This window comes from Rhipicephalus sanguineus, chromosome 7, assembly GCF_013339695.2.
Source record: "Rhipicephalus sanguineus isolate Rsan-2018 chromosome 7, BIME_Rsan_1.4, whole genome shotgun sequence".
In the NCBI taxonomy this organism is placed as follows: Eukaryota; Metazoa; Arthropoda; class Arachnida; order Ixodida; family Ixodidae; genus Rhipicephalus; species Rhipicephalus sanguineus.
Window position 1 is genome coordinate 152437050 of NC_051182.1, and position 19482 is coordinate 152456531.

Sequence of the window (19482 nt, forward strand, 5' to 3'; positions counted from 1 at the left end):
GCTGATACGAAATTTTATTTTGACATTAAAGTCTATTTTCGTGTGGCACTGCTACTGACATTGACACTGTCTTCACCTCAGGTTATGGTGTCAATTCTGGTGACTCCACGCTCCAGTGTGACTAGTTGTGATGACATGGGGTACCAAAACATTCAAAATGGCCGCTTGTGCGTCACCATTGAAGCCACAAAGCAGAGCGGATGTGAAAATGTCACGATATCTAGCGCGAGCATGTGACAAGAAGCTCATACCGTATCGTGATGTCACTAGAGTAGGAACTGAAACTAGCTTTTAAGAAAATGTTGTAATTCATTTCTTGACGGTGGACTCACGCTTACCAGTACATTTTCAAGGCTCTTGAGGGCTCGGCCTTTCATTTTGTTGCAAAAAAAACGACAACTGAAAACGTTTGTGTCAGTGTAGCGAATCAAGTCAATGTTGAAAGCAAAATTTTTGGAAGTCAGGCAATTGTAACGTTTTGTGCACATATTCTTCTGTCTGCAGCTTGTCGAGGACACCTCTGTTCAGAGCAAGGCATCCCAATTCCAGGCTTGGTGTCCCAACCGAGGCCAGGGCTGTACGGTAACACCTCGCATCTGCGACCTCAAGGTGAGTAGATCGATCACCTTCGATTCTCAACGCGTTGCGTGATTCAAGGGCTTGACGATGTTGCAGAAGAAAGGAAAGGCATGTTTGAAGTTGTGTTTGACTACGGTTTGAACACCAGCAATGTAAACACTCGATATCTCACCAAAATCGGAGTGTTTAAGTTTTGCACTTCGCTGTACCAGCGTCCCCATCAAATTTGCACAAGCAGGAACAGTTGGACGAGTTGGTGCAAATTCATATTTGTAGAAAGTGCAAAATAAACCACAACACAGAGCAATGAAAGGAACATGTATGTCGTTGTCCTGTTTCCTTCGTTTCTCTGTGTTGTTTTTTTTCGCACTTTCTACAAAAGAAAACATCACTTTAAGTGTACACGGCCAATATTATTTTGCAGTGTGGCAAATTGGTTCTGCAGAAGCTTGCAAGCTGAAGGTACATCTGTGAAAGTGAGAAATTTTCATTCGCTCGTTTGTACAAGTGTTTCTCAAAAAGTAAGTTTTCTAGTGGACTAAAAAAAAATTTTCATTTTCACAATTTTGCTCCTTCAATTTTGTGGGCTGTCGCATAACTGATTTGCCATATATGTTCAGTGTTGGCGTCACTACGAGTTGTCTTCATGTTTACTGCGCTGTATTAAAGGGACAAAAGATGAGCAAAGGCAGTGAGATGAGCATGTTTCGTTGGTCTTTCGTGTCTTTAGTACAGTGCAGTAACATAAGAATTGTATACCAGCTAGCCCAAATCAAAGCTTTATTATAAGAGTTCTCAATTAATACGGACTTGCGTTGCCATCTCCTAGCCTCCTAATCTGATTAGCTCAGATATTAGAGTGACTACCCCAGAGGCATTGATCCCGGGTTCAAACACCAGACCAGGGCGAATCTTTCATCAACTGGGAAGCTTTCTCTCTGAAAAATCTGTATAGATTTCCTTGTAGCGTCATGCTACAGATGGGTGCATGACAGTCTTTCACTTCCATATTTCGCTGTATGTAACAGAGAACCCACATTCTTGTATCACGGATATTCCTTACTATACAGTACCATGACTTTCAGATCCCACGCTTTCCTCCATCTCACGGAACATTAGAAACAATATTTTTGAAAAAAATGGGTGTTTTACGGTTACGTGAATCTTTGTTGGGGCACAATAGAAATCTAATTGGTTGCATTGCCACCAAATGCGTACTCAAAAGGCACTAAGCGCCGGAGTGCACATAAGAACATCGAGCAAAACCGAGAGCTCAATGGGAACTCTGTTTATTTACAAGAGTGCGAGTGCACAACGTCAGATATAATTGAATGTAGAAAATAAGGCAGCGGAGCTGTTCTAAGGAGCCTGTGCCGTCTGCGTGTCTGTCCGTCGTCACGCAGGTCACGTCACCAGAGGTGGGAGTGAATGAAGAAATAAATAAAATGAAATGATCATGATGCTAAATGATGATGATAATGAGATAGTGCTCAAGATGATGATGACGATGATGCTCGGAATGAAACTGAGCTGTCTTCGCTTTCCAGCAGTTTGCGCACTGTGGAACTGACTGATAAATTTTTATGGGTGCCCGCGCCAGTGTCCGGACTTACTTCTTTTTTTTTTCTCCGTCAGAACCACTTGAGGGAGTGCAATCAAGTCGTGATGGCGTCGATTCCTCCGGGTACCAGTGCCAACAGCAATTCTTCGGCCAACAACGATGCTAACAGCTCGGCCGGCAGCGGGGAATCTGACGGCACTCCGAGGTGCTGGATGGCCGAGTTCGGCTGCGACTTTCAGGTTAGCACAAACTGGCCACACAAGTATTGTAGCGGCCTTCAAGAAGGATGGTACAAGAAGTGGTTTGTTGTGGGTCAACTCGTGTGGCTTCGAAAGTCAAGTGTGAGGCAGTAGTATTATATACTGTACAGTTGATACTCGAACCTTCAACACAGAACAGCATCTGCTCAATGAACACTGCTCTCTTACACATTTTTGCACATTTTCGCCTGTGAAACAAGGGAAGTTGGAGGTTGAAAGTGATGAGTGTCGGAAGTGTCGCTGCAGCTAACAAGGAGTGTCGCTGCAGCTAGTGTTTTCAACGAGGGGTCACTTGTGCCGTCTTGTCCGGTTCTTCGTATCTGTTATTTCGTCTCGTCGTCGACTAAGACTTGTCATATTGTTGAAACGTTGACCCAAGCGACATTCTTCGTTCGTTGTCGGTTCATCAGTGTGACATAGAAAAGAAGGATGTGCTTCTCAAACAAGCATATCTCTTCTGCCAATTCAGGGCTCCGCTGCCGAGGTTGAGGCGCACGAGAACGACTGGCAGCTTCACCGTCAGATGGTCGTGACACGTCTTTCCGAATACAGGCGCAACTTGGAGGTAAGTTTTGTCATGCTGTTTGTCGTGAATTCATGGCATGGTTCATCAAGTTCACGAGCTGCGAAATAGTTAACCTGCCTTAGGTATGAACATTTCGTTAATGGATGGTCATACTACCGTAAAACTAGTTGTTATCAGGGGCAATAAAAACTTCAAACGGAAGAGAATTAATTACGTAGCATGACATAGCATGGATATAGTGCGTTCAAGACAGAGGTAATTGAATATTACTGCTGGCAGAGGCCTTGCTTTCCTGCCGTGGGAAATTGTCAGATGATTGTAACGAAAAAGGCACAACTTATGGTTGGCATTGTTTTTTTTTTTTTTTTTTTGTGCAGGACATCCAAAACGAGCGTGACATGCTTCGCAACCAAGTGAACGAGGTGAATGCTTCGCTTAAAGGACTGAACCTTGGCTTCGAGCACCACTGCACGCACTCTGCGGTAAGTGTGCACGCCGCTAAGCCGGAGGTCGCAGGTTCGATTCCCGTCAGTGGCAGCCGCATTTAGATGGAGGCGAAACACAAGAACACCCACGTGCGTAGATTTAGGTGCATGTTAAAGAACCCCAGGTGATGGTGCTCAAAATTAATGCGGAGTCCCCCACTTCGACGTGCTTCATAATCACAACATCATTTCGGCACGTAAAGCGCAACAGTGATTACTGTTATTGTTATGCGTTAAGTGTGTCTGCTGCGTTTCTGTTTGTAGGTGATTTTTTGCAGTCTCGTCACTCTTTGCCGCGGAATGTACAGAGTTCGCATGAAGTCCTTTCCACTCTTTCACCCGCTTCTTGTATAACCACTAAATAAACGGAGTACAGTGATGGGGCCCGTCAGATTTAACATTTTCACTATATAGATTCTACAAGCACACCCTAAAAATTCACGGGTCTCTTATCCATTTGCCTAAAACGACTCAAAGGTGAAAGCCATCTTCTTTTTCTTCTCAGTCAAAATATTGACCCCCCCCCCCCCTTTGAAAGCTTTATGCGCCTAACGGGGTTTTGCACTGCCTCCAGCATCTGGCCACGTTTGGCCAAGCGACGATCTCATGTGATGATGTCATCATTTGACATTGTGTTATGTGACGTTGTAATGATGTCATAAATTTTGGCAATCTGTAGACGTCACAGTGACATCACAAGCCGTCACACTATGATGATTTCTTGCATCACTTCGTGTTGACGACACCAGTGGTCACATTTTGCGTATGATGAGGCATGTAAGGCTTTTTCCTTAATAAATATGCTCTCCATTCATGAACGTTGTAGTGACATTCTACATCGGTTTTGTGTTTTTTATTTGTGTTTGAATATATGCAGATCGTAAATTTTTTAATTATGTTAGTGTAAGTGCAATGCTTTTGCTTCCCTGTAATAAAGAAAAGAATAAAAGAATTTCATGGTGCAGTGCGTAAGCATTGTGTTCATGACCAAATGGTTGTAGGTTCTAACACTATCTATTTAAAAACACAAATTTTTCTCCTTTTTTTTTATTTGTTATGCATTATTGCATTGTTGCCTTTCTTTTGAAACTTCTTCGGTGATGAAAACATATTTCCACTTCCAAATGGGTAGACGTCAGCAACAAACACACTAGTGAATTTCAACATGCAACATTTATGGTTGTACGTGCAATATATACCTTGTATGCAAAAGTAGTGCAAGTCATTTGGCTTGCACCTTTTTTTTTTTATCTGTAAGTGTTTTCCTACATGTAAACACAGCTTTCTTCAGCATGATGTTTCTCTCTCATTGCTGTAGTACCATGTCACGGATATAGCTTTTAAGCCACCGCGGCGTTAGGCATGACATGCTGCGAGGTGGAGGGATTCGTTAGGAGCCGTTGCCGTGAAACGTTTCAATGAATGTGCTTTCTTTTTTTTTTTTTTTCGCAGAGCACACAGAATGAATTCAGACATCGCATTCAGCAATTGGAGCAGAGACTGGCACAACTTGATCAACAGGGCGCTGCCGTCCCGCCTCAGGTGAAAATATTTTATTGATTGGTTGAGCGATTCAAGCAACTTAAATTTATGCTCATATAATGAAACTATTTTTCCTTTCTATTTACAGTCTTTTCAGGTGCAACCTCCTTACAGACCAAGCGCCCCAACCAATTTCGAAAGCATTGGATTTTCCAACCAGGCAAGGGCTTTCTTTCTTGCTCTGTTAGCTCAGGCTGGGACACTCAAGTAGTGCATTCATCAGTTCACGAATACAGACGGTGAATTGAACTTTTACCAGTTTCCAGTACCTCTCTATCTGAACAAATGAGAATGAAGAAATATATGTTGGTGGCATTATTGTGCATGAAGTTTTTATGTGATTTGTTGCATGAAAAAGAACAAAGCATCAAAGCTGAAACTTCATCTTGTTCACGATTGAACATGATATGCATATTTCTGTCTTAAAGGGACACTAAAGGCAAATAACAATTTATGTCAGAGTTAAAGCCCAATGTATGACAACTTCTAAAACGGCAATAGTATTAACAGCAGTGCCCTACTTACCGAGAAATTAAGCTAAATGTATCACACGATGAGCGCCACGAGCAGCACATTTTGGAAATGATCCCGATGACGTGAGAGAGTCCGACTACAATTAATCCCTCGTAATCAAACTAGCAGCAGTAAAAAAAGAACCTTCCGAGCATCAAAAGACGTAATAAAATGCTGTTTGTTTGTTCCCGCTTGATTCCTGGAAAAAAGAACCTCCGTGGCGTTGCCATGGGGAACGGCGCGCGTGGTTCAAAGGTTCCATTTTCGCCGAACTGCGCCTCGCCCGGCGCCCTGCTTCGCTCACGCGGTCGCGTCTCAGTGGTAGTTTCGGGATCGCGTACTGCCGCGTGTGTTTTGCGCGCTCGTGAAAGTCGCTCTGACCGAAACTTCGACAAAATGCTGCATGCATGTGATATTGCCGGATGCCTGAATGGTGCACAACGCCAGTGCTGCAGCAAGGAAACCAGTGTGTCTTTTCACTGGGTGCCACGGAATGAACCCTTACGCTTGAAGTGGCTTAGTGTCATGCCATTGCGCCAGTGTGCTGAACAGTCAAAACCTCTGCGTGTGTGCTCGCTGCGGGACTGCGGGACTGCGGCAAGCTTCGATGGCTTCGATGGCCGTTGTTGCTACTGTGGGTCCCGCTACTTCCGCTCTGCTGCTACTAGTGTCGGCGGCCGCGCAGTAAAAGCGGGCAACGTTGGGCACGGACGCAGTGACGTATGAAAGTCGTATTTTCAGGCGGGAGATTTGAAGCACGCTAACGCGATGCGGACCACTAAAAATGTGATTTTATTTCAAAATAAGCACTTCCTTGGCATAAAAGTAGCACTACGAGGTTTCTGGACCGCTATTTCAACAATCAACGTGGACTTAATATTTGCCTTCAGTGTCCCTTTAAGTGCAGTGGATTTTATTTCAACCAGTTCAGCAGATTTCTAACGAGAACATCCTTGTGTGTCACGTGTATTTGATAATGGAAAGCAATCTTAGCCCCAACCTATGTGACATCATCTATTAAGGCACCCTGAAACGGTTTTTTCAAGTTTTGTAAGCGTTTAGGTTAGGGTATCATCAAATCATTCGCACCACAAATTAAGCGACGCACAGTGTACCAAGGCCACTATAGAAAATTTTTATATCTATACCCTCCTTCTCGCCACTGCCTTGCCTCCTCATCTCGTGAGACATGCTGGCATCGCTGGTGATCGCAGCACTCTCATGAGCGCACTCGACGGTTTGAGCTTGGCCCAGTCATGGCCTCCGATATTGCGCGCCGACAGGTTGCGCGCAATCTCTGGCCCAGTGTGCCCAGCAGCACGCCGTCTGGCAGCAGAGACTAAGCTCGCGGAATTGTTGATATCTGCTCCGACAGGTGCCGCCAGACTACCAGCCGATCTTATTTTATTCTCCTGTATGGCAACAACCTGCAAAAGCATGTGGACAAACAAAAAGAATTCGAGAACAATGACCGATAAGCATAAACTAGGGCAATGTGGTTGTGTCTTCAGGGTTGAAGTTACAGCTGCAGACACGTAGATCGTCGCGTTGAATGGATAGCGAGAGCACGATGCTCATTTCAGCGATGAGCTGAAGTGATTCCGCTCGCCAGATGCCTCACAAACATTACACGATGGCGCAGCTTTACAAGTGACCAATCACCAGATATATGGTACACAACACAGCTAGGGCAGTTCATTGTGTCCGAGAAAAGAAACCACGAGATAAACACTGTCGCTCAGCTCACGTCAACACGGAGCACGTTGTAACACAGGCAGACGACGCTCGCTGCCCACAAGAGGTTCAGTGACGTGGACTGGACATATTCAATCAGATCGGTCGCTGGGTGCTACGTGTATTGGAACAATTCTACATGTAAAAGGAGCGAGAAGCTGAAAACTCGTTCGGCTGTGCCGCTGCATCTGTAGCGATTCACATGTTTAAGGTCTTGTAGTAATAAATTACACAGTTGACACAGAAACCTTAAATTGGTCTTCAAATGATTCTTAGGACTTGCTTTACCGGCTCAATACGCTTATACAAACCGTTTCAGGGTCCCTTTAAAAGAGTTCACAGCACTCTTCTGCGAGTGAAATGCTCCTACTTCTCTTCATCATGGACCCAAAAAATAAAGTAAAACGCGTTTGTACAGATGGGCAGGCTACTTTCGAGCTGCCTCTGCATCTTGCTGCCCAATACATGGCCACCTTTACGCAGCAAGATTAGAGAGTTGTCGCACAACCTAGCAAACGAAAAACAAGCGTTCCCACGGCCAGAGGTGAGACTGGTATCGGTCTGGTGTGGTGTCGGCGCACGTGGTGTGCCTGCGAGACTGACTTCAACTGATTCCTAACCGTTGCGCTGTAGGAAACAATCGTATCTACTTCAGCAGACGTAGGTGGGGGCATTTTGTTTTGCACTGTGGTTTTGCACGGTTCTGTTTAACTGTGGAGTGCTGGGAAATGGAATTCCTCTTATGGTTGTCCGTCAGCTCAACTCTTTGTTCCGTCAGCTACTTTCAGCTAATTAACATCGGGTCTCATGAAAGTAGTTTGAGCTAATCTCTAAGGTGGTTTTGAAGTCAAAGGCTGTTCAATACAAGAAACAGTGCAAATTGCATTCGCCTTATGTACTCATGCCATTTGGAGGTACCACATGAAAACCCCTATAGTGCCTGGTGAAAAACTTGCATCTGATCAGATACTTTATCAGTCAATCTTGTGAATTATCTGAGCATGACTGACAGCAAATCACCTTTAGCACTTCTGTGATGTAACTATTATAAGTGAAGATAACCAAGGACGTGGAAGCTTTGAATTGCAATTTAATGCCTCTAAAGCTTCTGGGTTAAGGATGTACGTCATTCAACAAATTTTCATAAAATGAGATAACGTTACAATGTAATCTAATCTATAATTTAATCTTATTCCATCATGACAAACATAAGATTCGCTACAGATTTCTTCGGTTTAGCTTTTTGTCAAGCATCACGTGGATCATGACGGAGCAGTTTTTCTGATCTCGCATGAGGTGTGTGCCTGTGCATGTTCGTTGGAGATTCGAATGAGGACACGACTGGTGGAGTTGATTTTTTTTTTTCTGCTTGTTCCAAGAGACTGCAGTTTGAATGCAATGCGGATGGAGCACTTGACTGACATATTGTTTCCTGGATGAAATCTTAAGATTCTTGAAGTTTGCAGCACAGGAAAGCGTGCATGGGCTCAAAAACGACTTATGCAGTGATTACTACGAGTATTGCCTTTTTGAAATAGCGCTATGTACTATTAAACATAAGAACATCATTAAGAATTGTACAATTGTTAATTGTTAGGTCATACATATTATTAGCCGCATTGACTAGGCTATAGTGGAGGCTTCGCAAAACAATTAAGCTTGTCATTGAGCAGTCACCGTGTTCCGTGAAATATATTCTGTAATTAACTGCTTCATTAAGACATCTGAATTGAACAAAAAATGTCCAGTTTGAGACATCTTATTCCGTTTGTTCCAGTTACATTTTTGTCCAGCTATTTGTTTGAATTACAGTTCATTTAAATGTGAATTGAAATGACAATGAGCTGACCAGGCTAATGAGATTACTTAGTGGAGAGACGAATTATTGCAACGTTTGGTGAATGGGAGCTGGCCGTGTTATTGAGAATGCAAACTTGGTGTCTCAGAGTTCATAACAAATTTCTATGAAAATTTGCATTTCAGATGTCAATGGCTCCTACAGAAGCATCCATGGCGTCCATGGCACACCCGGGGATGTCGGGAAGCAACGTAAGTGCTTTAAGCTGCAGTAATAATCTCATCAAAACCTTATCATACATATTGTTCGCTTGCGCGAACTAATAATAACTAGAAATAAACATAAGCACTTGGCGGAGCACAGGTTCCATAAGAATATTTGAAGAGAGCTTTTTCTTTTTCAAAATGAGCCATATCCATAAACTGAAGTTAAGTCAAACTATGCTCCAGCGATTCACATATCATCAACTTCCCTCAAGAAAACCTGTCGGAACGAATTAGGTCAAATAACGCCAGGAACGTGTGCTCGCAGATCCCGTTTCAAATTGAAACCGAGCCAGATCCATGTACTTTACGGATTGAAACGAGCCGAATCCATAAAGCAAATAGAAGAACAGTTAAGAGATCATGTGATTGTGCCAACATGACAGCCTTCTCGCAAGTTCACGCCTGATAGCTCGGCCTGTTTTGCGGACGCTTTGACACTTCTTCGTTTCTACAGCACCGGTTTCTCATGGATCAGGACAGATGCGAAGAGATCGGTGAAAGGCTGATTCCCCGAAGATGACGAAATAATCGAAAGCTGAGACGCCGAGTGAATAAGAACGTGCTGCCTACGACATGTAGACACGCACAAACAAAAAGTTTTTCGAGTGTGCACATGTGACCGAAGCATCGGTGCAAAGCGTTAGGAAGAATGTGAATGACTTCGGCTTTGTGCAACGAAAGGCGTTCGTTCTGACGCAGTGCGCACCGTCTGCTGCTAAACGGAGGAGAAGAAACGAAGACGGACATCGTCGGAGCCTCGCCGTTTCTTGCAAGGTACGGCTTGAAAGCGAGAAATGTGATTACTGTCTGTCACGATGTGTTCTGTGCAGTGCTCGGCGTTGGCCACAGCACAGTTACTCGCTGTACGAAGCACAGAGCAGAAAAAAGGTGACATCAAGGCAGATGGTCCTGGAGGCAATCAGAAGCCCAAGCGATACGGTACAAAGTGATCATCTGCTGTTACATTCGTCAAGAAGCTTTGTGCAAGAGAGTCGCAATACAACGAGCAGAAGATACGCGAACTGTACCTTCCAGCAGAGCTGAACAGTACCCATGATGTCTGGGGCCGGGGGATTTATAACGAACAAGCTCGCAAAGATGTGATGATGAAATACGTCTTTTTTTTTTTTGCACTGCATTTTCTGCGCCAGATTTGATCTCTCATTTGGAAAACTGAGAATGTGAGTTGGCCCTGTGTGCCTGAGAAATGCAACATGACATCAAGACTTCGCAGAAAAAACACATCCCGACTGAGCAACATGTTCCACAAGTTGGGGAATGGGCCGAAAGCTCGTTTCTTGTGTCTAAAAAAGAAAGTACCTTTCTTTTGTACGTTCATAGTGAGAGTCTCATCCCATCAGACTTGATGCCTTCAGGTAGTATGTGAGGGTTTGTTGGTCCGCTACCAGCTCGTAAAAACAAAAACATTACGTTCTGACAAAGGGGTGAGAAGCTACGTCAGGGCGTGTCACGAACTTCAGTTTGCATCATGAAACGTGTTCACTCGTTTCTGGTGCGATTCCTGTGCACGCTAGTGTTGCTATGTACTGTGTAATTTTAGCCCACTACAGAACACAGTGCGGGCACATAGTGGCAGCCTGTGGTGGAGCACTGCACGGGCTCGGACCTACCCGAAAACCTGAGCCCCTCAAACCCGGCCGAGTAAAGTAGTTTTCACGGCAAGCCCGGGCCGGGCTCGGGCCTGGACCTCCGGGCTTAGGGCCGGGCACAGGTTTGAGGTGGCGGGCTCAGGTCGGGCCAGGCTTAGAATCTGCTCCGTTCTTAAATGGACACTACACTAAAGTGAAACACTGAATCGGTTTAGGCTGATAAAGTGTACTCTGAGAACTAGAATGTCATCAATTTCATCATCATAAGTTTACTTATAGCGGAAAAAATCTGTGTCAAAGTTCCATTTTTAAATTTCGCTCCGAAATCTCTGCGCGGCCCGTCATGGATTTCAAAGTGTAATAGTCGTATTTTGGCGACATTCGCTCAACAAAATTTTCTGAATTTTGGTATGTTGATGTATGTATGACCCCCTCTGAGGTCAATGTACTTCATTTTTACCGATTAGGAACTACGTAGGCCCCAGTAGACACCGTCGGAATCAATGACGTCACGGTGCTTGCTACGCGAATTTCAAGGTGGCGTCACTACTCGCATTTTCTTTTCGCTCGTTTTCTCGCTTACCAAGAGTCTTGCCGCGGCGAGCGTGATTTTGGAATTTTAAAAGGGTAATTTTCTGATAATACACAAATTGTATTTCTCTTTAGTGTCCCTCTAAGTTTATTACACATATGCTGTGCATACACGTATGTTCCACATTTTATCTCGAAAAACAAGAAACTTTTTTTTTTTTATCTGGGGCAGGCTATTTGAAGAAGTTTCAAAGAGAGTCAAGTAATGAACTACTCTTGCTTCTTGCATATGGGGCTACCTGATTTATCTGAAACGGGCGAGCTAAATGTAAATAGACAAGACGCTTATGTAGTTAACATCTCTCTATTCCGTGCTTTGTTAGCTGCATTCGCTATTATTTTATATCTCAAATGTTATTTTGTAATCACAGTAATAAATGTAATATAATAAATTTATACCTCTAACTTTTCATCGCAAGAACGGTCACAGAGCTCCAAAGCGGAGAAACGTTCTTGAAAGTCCCAGCCCTTCACTAAAACGCAAGGACTGCGCGGGGTATCGTTACATAGAATTCCTATAAAGACCCATTCTTTTTTCCTTCACGGCTCCCAGTGGTCATGTGACGCGAGATAGATATGCACAGCCTGCTTTGCGTGGCCACATTGTTAACGTCTGAGCTTTCGTCTTGTTACGCTATATCAGGGCTCTCAAATTCACCACAGTTAACGGGCCGCATTCACGAAAATTTACTCCCCGCAGGGCCAGGACAGTGACGAAGGTAGGGGATCGTGGGGACAGAATGTCTGCACACGTTCCATTTGAAAGAAGACCTTTCCCATATCTCATATACGGGTCATTTCTGAAGGGGATTTGGCGGCAGGATTCCAACCAACATATAGATACCTATCTCCAAATGGACTAAATCTGGCCGCCGATTCTGAAATATAGTTTTTTTTCACGGTTATGTATCAACACATGGTGACCGCAGGGGTGACTCACGAAAAAAATGCGTTAGACATGTCATGCCTGTGTAGCTCCGGAACGTACATATAAAGAAAAGAAAAAAAAATTGGACGAAGACAGTAGCGAGAGATCCGCAGGCCGCATGCAGCCCAAGAGAGCTACATGATACTGCTGCTACAGAGTTGGAATGTGCAGGATTAGCATAGGTCCACCGTACCTGGTGATGTCCCCCTTACGTCGAACCACATTCATCCAATGAGTAAGCATCGAGAAGCTTATTCGCGCCTTTATTACCAAACTGGAACAAACCCCGAAAATAGACCAAAATTGCTTCGTCCATCTCCAGCCAGTCCTACCCGCGTAGCCTAATGGCCACCTTCTGCCAGTACAACATTGTTAGGAAGGCATACACCATTAGAACACGAAAAAAAAAAAAACAGCCTAGTGCAAACCGTGCATAACATACACTGCTGAAAACTGGAAGAAGCCATCAAGGAGGAGTTTTAAACATAATATTGAAGAGTGGCACGTTGTTCGGGAACGAGAGAAATGAAGGGATGAGGTGGACAGCTACTATATCGATTCCGCAGAGGTCCACAAATATATCCTAAATTTGTCCAGTGGTGGAAGGTAAGAACGGCTGCTGTCGCCTTCACAATGCGCAAGGCAGATGTGCGCCCTGCGGCTAGCGCAAGCAGCGCAAGAAACTTTAGCCCGGCTGGATATGTGATGCAACAGCGCATGGCGTGCTTCAAGTCGGAATCCCTTGATAATTTAATTTTGGGAGAATAGCCATGTGAAAAAGTAAACTATAAACTATGCCACACACACATAAAAAAAGCTGTACTAGCAATGGTGTGATATATGAAAAGTATGTTTTGACAAATAGTTTTTTTTCTCCCTTTGGGCTGCTTATATACGTATTACTAAAAGTACTCGTGGTGCACGCGTCTCGTTATAATTTTCATCTAGGATGGTGTATTTACAACGAAGGTAATAAATATGGCTTTTTTCGTCTATTTCTCTTGCTGTGGCAAGGCGCTACTAGGCTGAAGACAGGTGCAACTTCTCCAGAAGAGTGCACGGTTCACTTTTTCGTTAGAGCATGCTTTAAATTTCAATAGAGCGTGCAATAAAAACAAATACGTATTGGGCTTCCTATTAAAACTGAGCTTATTCTGTCAATCACTTTCCTTGCTACAATATCTGCTACTAAACGCTCTTGATGATCCCAATTGTATCTGCACAAAAAATAGGCGCCCGAACAAACGTTCATCGTACCCCCGCTCAGCTACATGTTTCCACAGTGGGCCGCTTTTTACAAGAAAAACCGTAGGTTAAAGTATAATTGTTAGCGAAACATGCATGAACAAAGAGTAGACATTTGTCACTTGAAACGTCTTGCTGCCAATTCCATGTACGGGCAACACCACCTAGATTATTCGATCGGGCCTATGTCGGGCCCGATCTGCGGTCGGGCCGGGTAAGCGAAAGATTTTTTCAGGTTCGGGCCGGGCCCGGGCTTCGCTTTGAGTCACCGGGCCGGGTACGGACGGGTAAACTTGAACGAGTTCCAGGCCCGGGCCGGGCTCGGGCCGAGAATCACAGCCCGTGCAGTGCTCCAGCCTGTGGCAAGAAGTGCATCTGATGCAAATGCAGCTTTTGATTTATGCCAGCTATCGGCCACAGGCAGCAGTCTGGTGAATGACAAAATATAGCTGGTGACGGCAGCTCCGAAGAAAGTGAGGACGGGCCTCTGTATGAAGAGAGGGCGCTTCAGAAAAGCGACAACTTCTTGCTTCGCTTGTAAACTCTACATGCCATGCATGCCTACGAAATTTGGCTGAGCTGTTCACAGCAGCGTTTGCCGCTTATGCAATGTGTTTTTTTCACCAAGTCCAAGGGTGGTTCAACACCCGTTTAATGAACTGAAAGTGAAAGGAGTCATAAGCCTTCTCGTGAAGCATTTTGGAACTTCATGGGAAGACATGGAAAAACTTGCCTATTTCGTTACTGCCTTCTGTTGTGGTCAAGAGAAGGAAGCCTGCGGGTCACTGCGAAGAAGGCTTCTTATGCTGCCGAGACAACCAGCCTGTTATCCATGTATAGTTGAGAGAGCTGATAAACAGTACCAGGGCACGCGATTGCGAATACTGCGCTGAATTTTATGCTGAAACCTCAGTGGCACCTTTTTAGAGGATTATGTTTACACTCACACCTCAATATAACGAACACGGATATAACAAATTATCGGTTATAACAAAGTAAATGAAAAATAGTCTTGTCATAGATACAGTGTTACAAATAAACGTTTATAACGAATTTTCGGATATAACGAAGTTACTTCATGGCAGATGTGACTTTGTTATAATGAGGTTTGAGTGTACTTACAAACTTCATTGCACAGCAGTACTTGTAAAATTTCCGGAAAAAGGCTAAGTTAAACCAACGTTCCACTTCGATATGATCGACATGCCATGTTTACATCCTGGTATTGGCAAAACATGTAACTAATTTTTTAAAGTTATGTTCCTGTAAGAGTACTCGAGCTCTCACACAAAACATTTAATAGCTTGGATAGGACTACTTTTATTCAAGGTTACAAATTTTCTCTTTTCTTTTCTTGTTTTGGTCGATTTGGCTGATTTTGAAAAGACTCTTTGTTTATTGTGATTATTTCTAATTACCCAAGACTGGAACCTTTTGCAAGATGAGCTGTTAAACTCTACATTCATTAGATTGTTTTCTTCAAAGTTGTCAAGAGTTTTATTATTTCCTAACCTGGCAGTGGTGGCGTTTATACATCGCATTATTCTGTATGATGTCTGTGATTATAACTTTCTGAATGTTTCTGAGTAGCACTTATTTTTTGTAATGATTTATTTCTCAGTCCTGCCACAGCCTGAAACTGAGGCTAGTAGTAAGCATAAGTAAATCAATGAATAAATCAATCAATCAGTCACTCAATCAATATTCTTATCTGCACTGAAACCGTAAGCAGAGTTGTCTCAGATGTCTCTTCTATATTTCATTTATCCCTGCTAACAGGACGAAGTCATAACTCGCCCGGACGGCCAGTTTCGGTGGCTCCTGAAAGAGTATTCGCGCACCAAGCGCCACCAGCGCCATGGCACTCATCGCTACACGTCTAGCCCGATTTTCTGCACCGGCGTGCCCGGCTACCGGCTTCAGCTTCGGCTGCACCTTAATGGCATGGGCCAGAGCCGGAAAGGGCGTTTCATGGCCGTCCAGCTGGTCCTGCTCCGAGGTCCCAACGACTCTGAGCTGGCATGGCCATTTAGACATAGGGCAAGTGTCTGTTAATCTTATCAAGATCTGCTGCAAGTACTTGTGTATTAAAACCTACTCATTGACAGTTTGTCAGAGAGATTGGGATACTTGTTTAAGCAGCAGCGTCCCACTGTTCGGAAGGCCCCTAACCCAGCCCTATAGTAGTAGTAGTATCTTTTAAAAGTTTTGGTTACGCACTAGAGGTTGCAAGACATTGTCCAGGGAGTGTTTTACCAAAGTGGTTTCTCCGAATTGGCGCGTTATTGCAAGAGTTACCGAGGTATTGAATCGTACAGTGACCACGCTACCAGGATGCGAGTTTCATTGGTAGTGTAGGCGCTCTCCCCCTTTGCCACAGCAAGCATCTACAAGCAGAATTCCTTTTCTGCCTTCTCCCACGTTCCTAGCCAAAGGACCATGTAACGTTCATTTTACCAGCCCCGACCCTTTTTGTTTAATTCTCTTACTGTTTTGCTTTGCTGAACATTTTCAGTGGTGGCATTGCGTGTTTTACATTGGACGGCTAACCAAAGTCGCATGTTCACGTTGGTGACGTTGAAAACAGTGTGTATTGCGCAGGGCATTTGTCCGTATGGCTATAATTTTGCTGAAAGCATGGCTCTCGTGAAAAGGAATGGGAGTGTGATCTGTTTAAAATTTTGACTATTTGTTCACCATGTAGTTGTTTCGTACTTTTTACAAACACAATCACCAACGAGTGATCCGCACACGATGTTTGTTTACAATGGCCAAACATGGCGATGAGCACATTAAAGACCATGCCGATTCCGGTGCCGTTCCTCTCGACAGGTGATGGTGACCCTGGTGAACCAGAACGGGCCGCAGCACGTCAGCTACACCATCAACGACCCTAGCTTCCCACGTCCCCAGGGCGAACACACGGTGCCCTACGTGTGGCAGGAGTTCGTGGCCTTCAGCGACCTCGAAGCCAACCCCGGCTTGGCTTGGAACGACTGCCTCCTCTTTGAGGTCACCGTGACACCGCCTTCGCCGCCCCCACCGGGAATGTACCCACCCCTGTGAACTTTCTGCTAGGCTCACCACGCTGCTGTTTTTAAGCCTGCTTTTGAAGCGCATTTATTTTTACAAGAACATGTACTATACATATCGTTTCTCTAAGCGTAGTTAGTAAACCTAATGTTGCTTTTAAGCTGTGCAGCTCAGCACCAGCTTAGTGTCGTAGGCTGCTCTCTCTTAGAACAAAGTCAAATGGAGCTTAAGCGAAGGCTGTAGTTGTTACCTGAAAATGGTCGTGTGGTACAAACACCGAAAAAGAAAGTGAACCAATTTGGTTTGATGTTATGGCACAGTTTAGTTGCGTCTCGGAACTCACTGGCTCATAAATTGGAGTGCATATACTAAGCAGTTAAAGGAAGGATAAATAGTGAATTTGTTCATTAGTTAACTGCCAGTTTCGATTTATTGTGAAAATAACATCCACCTCTATATGCAGTCCAGCCCAGCGAGTAGAATTGCCTACGTTGCGAAGCAATTTTTGTATTTCCATTCAGATTACGTAAAAAAAAGTGAGAACATTTTGCTCATGCACTTTCATATCAGATAGCTTGGACTACAGTTAAAATGTGCAGAACTGAATGCAATACCATTTGTGTGTTTATTTTAATGGAATAAAAAAAAAAAGTAGGTTAAAGAGAACAAATATTTCCAGCTGTGATATGCTGATCAGAATAGAAGTACAATGGCGTCATCTGGCACCACGTAGAACTTGAACAATCAGAATAGAGGGATTTTATTGTCGGAAATTATGTCCTATAACATAGGCATTTTTGAAATTACGCCTGCTGTCCAATTGTTTTGGCAGCTGCCACCCATCCTGCTTAGGCTAACCTTTTCACCGTTTCGAGTGAACGCAATATTGAAATCAACGCAGTTGACGTTTCATACGTGTTAAATGTATACATACGGCAGGGATTTATAGACTTTTTATGCTGTTTTTATTCCTGTGGTAGTTTATGGTTTGGTTTGATTGGTCAAATTTTATCCGTACTTTATCTAAAGATTGCCACTGTAACACTCTTTTGTTCTTGTCTATTCAACGTTATTAGTTATGCAATCTTAAAATGCAATTATTATGCACATGTTACACCGATTACAAAGCTGTGATGGCAGTAAATGTTTTGCTGTATTATGTCTTATGATAATAAACTTTGATCAGTATTGTATACAATGCATAATTTATTGGGACAGTGTAATAAACACTCAAAATTTTAGTGTGGTAGGAAGCTGAATGCTCCTGTGTGCCAAGTGTAGTTCAGAGATATCTAGTAATCATCACCTATTATCACACCAACCTTGTTGATAACAAAATTATGTAATCATTACATACCGATCTAGTATCTGCAGTGAAGGAAAGCAGCAAGGGAGGTAGGCAGCGTAGAGGCAACTCCTTGATTTTGAAAGTTTTGCGACATAGGCCTAACGTCGTATATTTTGAGCATTCAGTATAGGATACCAGTTAACGAGGTTCAAACATTTTTTTTTGCTACAACTTAATGAAGTTCTTTGATCCGATCTGAACAAGGAGCAGGGACATACAATAGATGTGACAAAACAGAGCGTAGTTGCTAACATGAAATCATGCACAGGTTTTGTTTGTCATGGGATCCAACATTTTAATTATAGCAAGCAGCGCTCCACTCAGCCTACACTACCTAGAGCTGAACTGCTTGTATGGTTAAAAATTTCGCAGCAGTCGACGTCGGCACTCCTGCAAGGTTCAAACCAATGTGCACCACAAATCGATCTGTATCGCAGCAATCCCAATAAAGCACATGAAACAAGTCTCCTTAGTAGTGGTTTGCAGTTGTGTTGGACTTCGAGAAATGCAATTTTGGCCCGACTCCGCAGTCTTTGGCTTTGCAGAATGTTCATCCTCAGATTCACGAATGAGAACAGTCCACAGTGTGCTCCTCAAACGCGTGAGAGCGTCGAGATTCCTGCTCGTGTGTCTCTCTGGTTTCACAGCAGCGCCTGTGGCATGTTTCTATAACCTAAAGAGTCTAGCAGTGGTGGTAGCCATCACAAGCGGGACAGTCATGTGACCCGAGCAGAAACAACAGACGTCATAAGACAGCCAAAATTTGAAAACTGAAAGGTTTTGCCTGGCTTTGACTGTCAATATTTTGCAGCGTCAGTAGTTGGTCTGTCACTTCTGAGGGCCAGTAACCTATGCCGAGCAGCTTCACAATTCTTACCATTTTGCCAGCGTCGATACTGCCAGAGCCAGTCAACAGCAAAGTGCAGCTCTACCAATGACGTCACACGTGACGTTTGTGCTCGAGTCACGAGACTCACGCATGCGACAACAACCAGAAGTTCCGCTGCTGTGTTCTTCAGAGTATGGAAATGCGCACGACTACATCGCGCAGAGGTGCTCCCGAGGTGCTTTGCCGTAATTCTTCACCGCACCGCTCCTAGATGGCAGCACCATTCCTGCCAATGCCGAGGGCATATACGATGTGTTTGAGCCAAGTAATCGGTTTGTGGCGAATGTGGCCCGAGTGTCACTACGCTGCAGTCGTGTAGTTTGAGGTCCAGTATCGCAGAAAATGTGTCGTCCGCGAGTGACAAACTGCGGTAAATCACACTATGAACTGCATAGCGAGTGGGTGGTTGACAGCTTCCCACCTATTGCCAAAGCTTCAGTTGTAATCGGTGATCATAATCAGCCAGAGCATCAACAAAGTGTGCAGCTATGCAGGTGCATGTAATGCGACACTCAAACCTCATAGCAGTCGCATCTGCCACGAAAATAACTTCGTTATATCTGAAAATTCGTTA

General features: G+C 44.0%; 1 protein-coding gene across 4 annotated transcripts in view; it reads left to right on the forward strand.

The window, feature by feature from the left end:
• The window catches only part of LOC119400266 (TNF receptor-associated factor 3), a 23029-nt gene extending 4544 nt beyond the window's left edge, over positions 1–18485 (forward strand). For all 4 annotated transcript variants that reach the window (XM_049418011.1, XM_049418010.1, XM_037667283.2 and 1 more), the window contains exons 3-11: positions 505–609; positions 2215–2379; positions 2870–2965; positions 3304–3408; positions 4864–4953; positions 5042–5113; positions 9184–9249; positions 15418–15678; positions 16471–18485. In XM_049418011.1, coding sequence (XP_049273968.1) covers positions 505–609; positions 2215–2379; positions 2870–2965; positions 3304–3408; positions 4864–4953; positions 5042–5113; positions 9184–9249; positions 15418–15678; positions 16471–16704 — 1194 coding nt within the window. In that variant the 3' untranslated portion in view covers positions 16705–18485. The remainder of the gene's footprint in view (positions 1–504; positions 610–2214; positions 2380–2869; positions 2966–3303; positions 3409–4863; positions 4954–5041; positions 5114–9183; positions 9250–15417; positions 15679–16470) is intronic.
• The last annotated feature ends 997 nt before the right edge of the window (positions 18486–19482 follow it).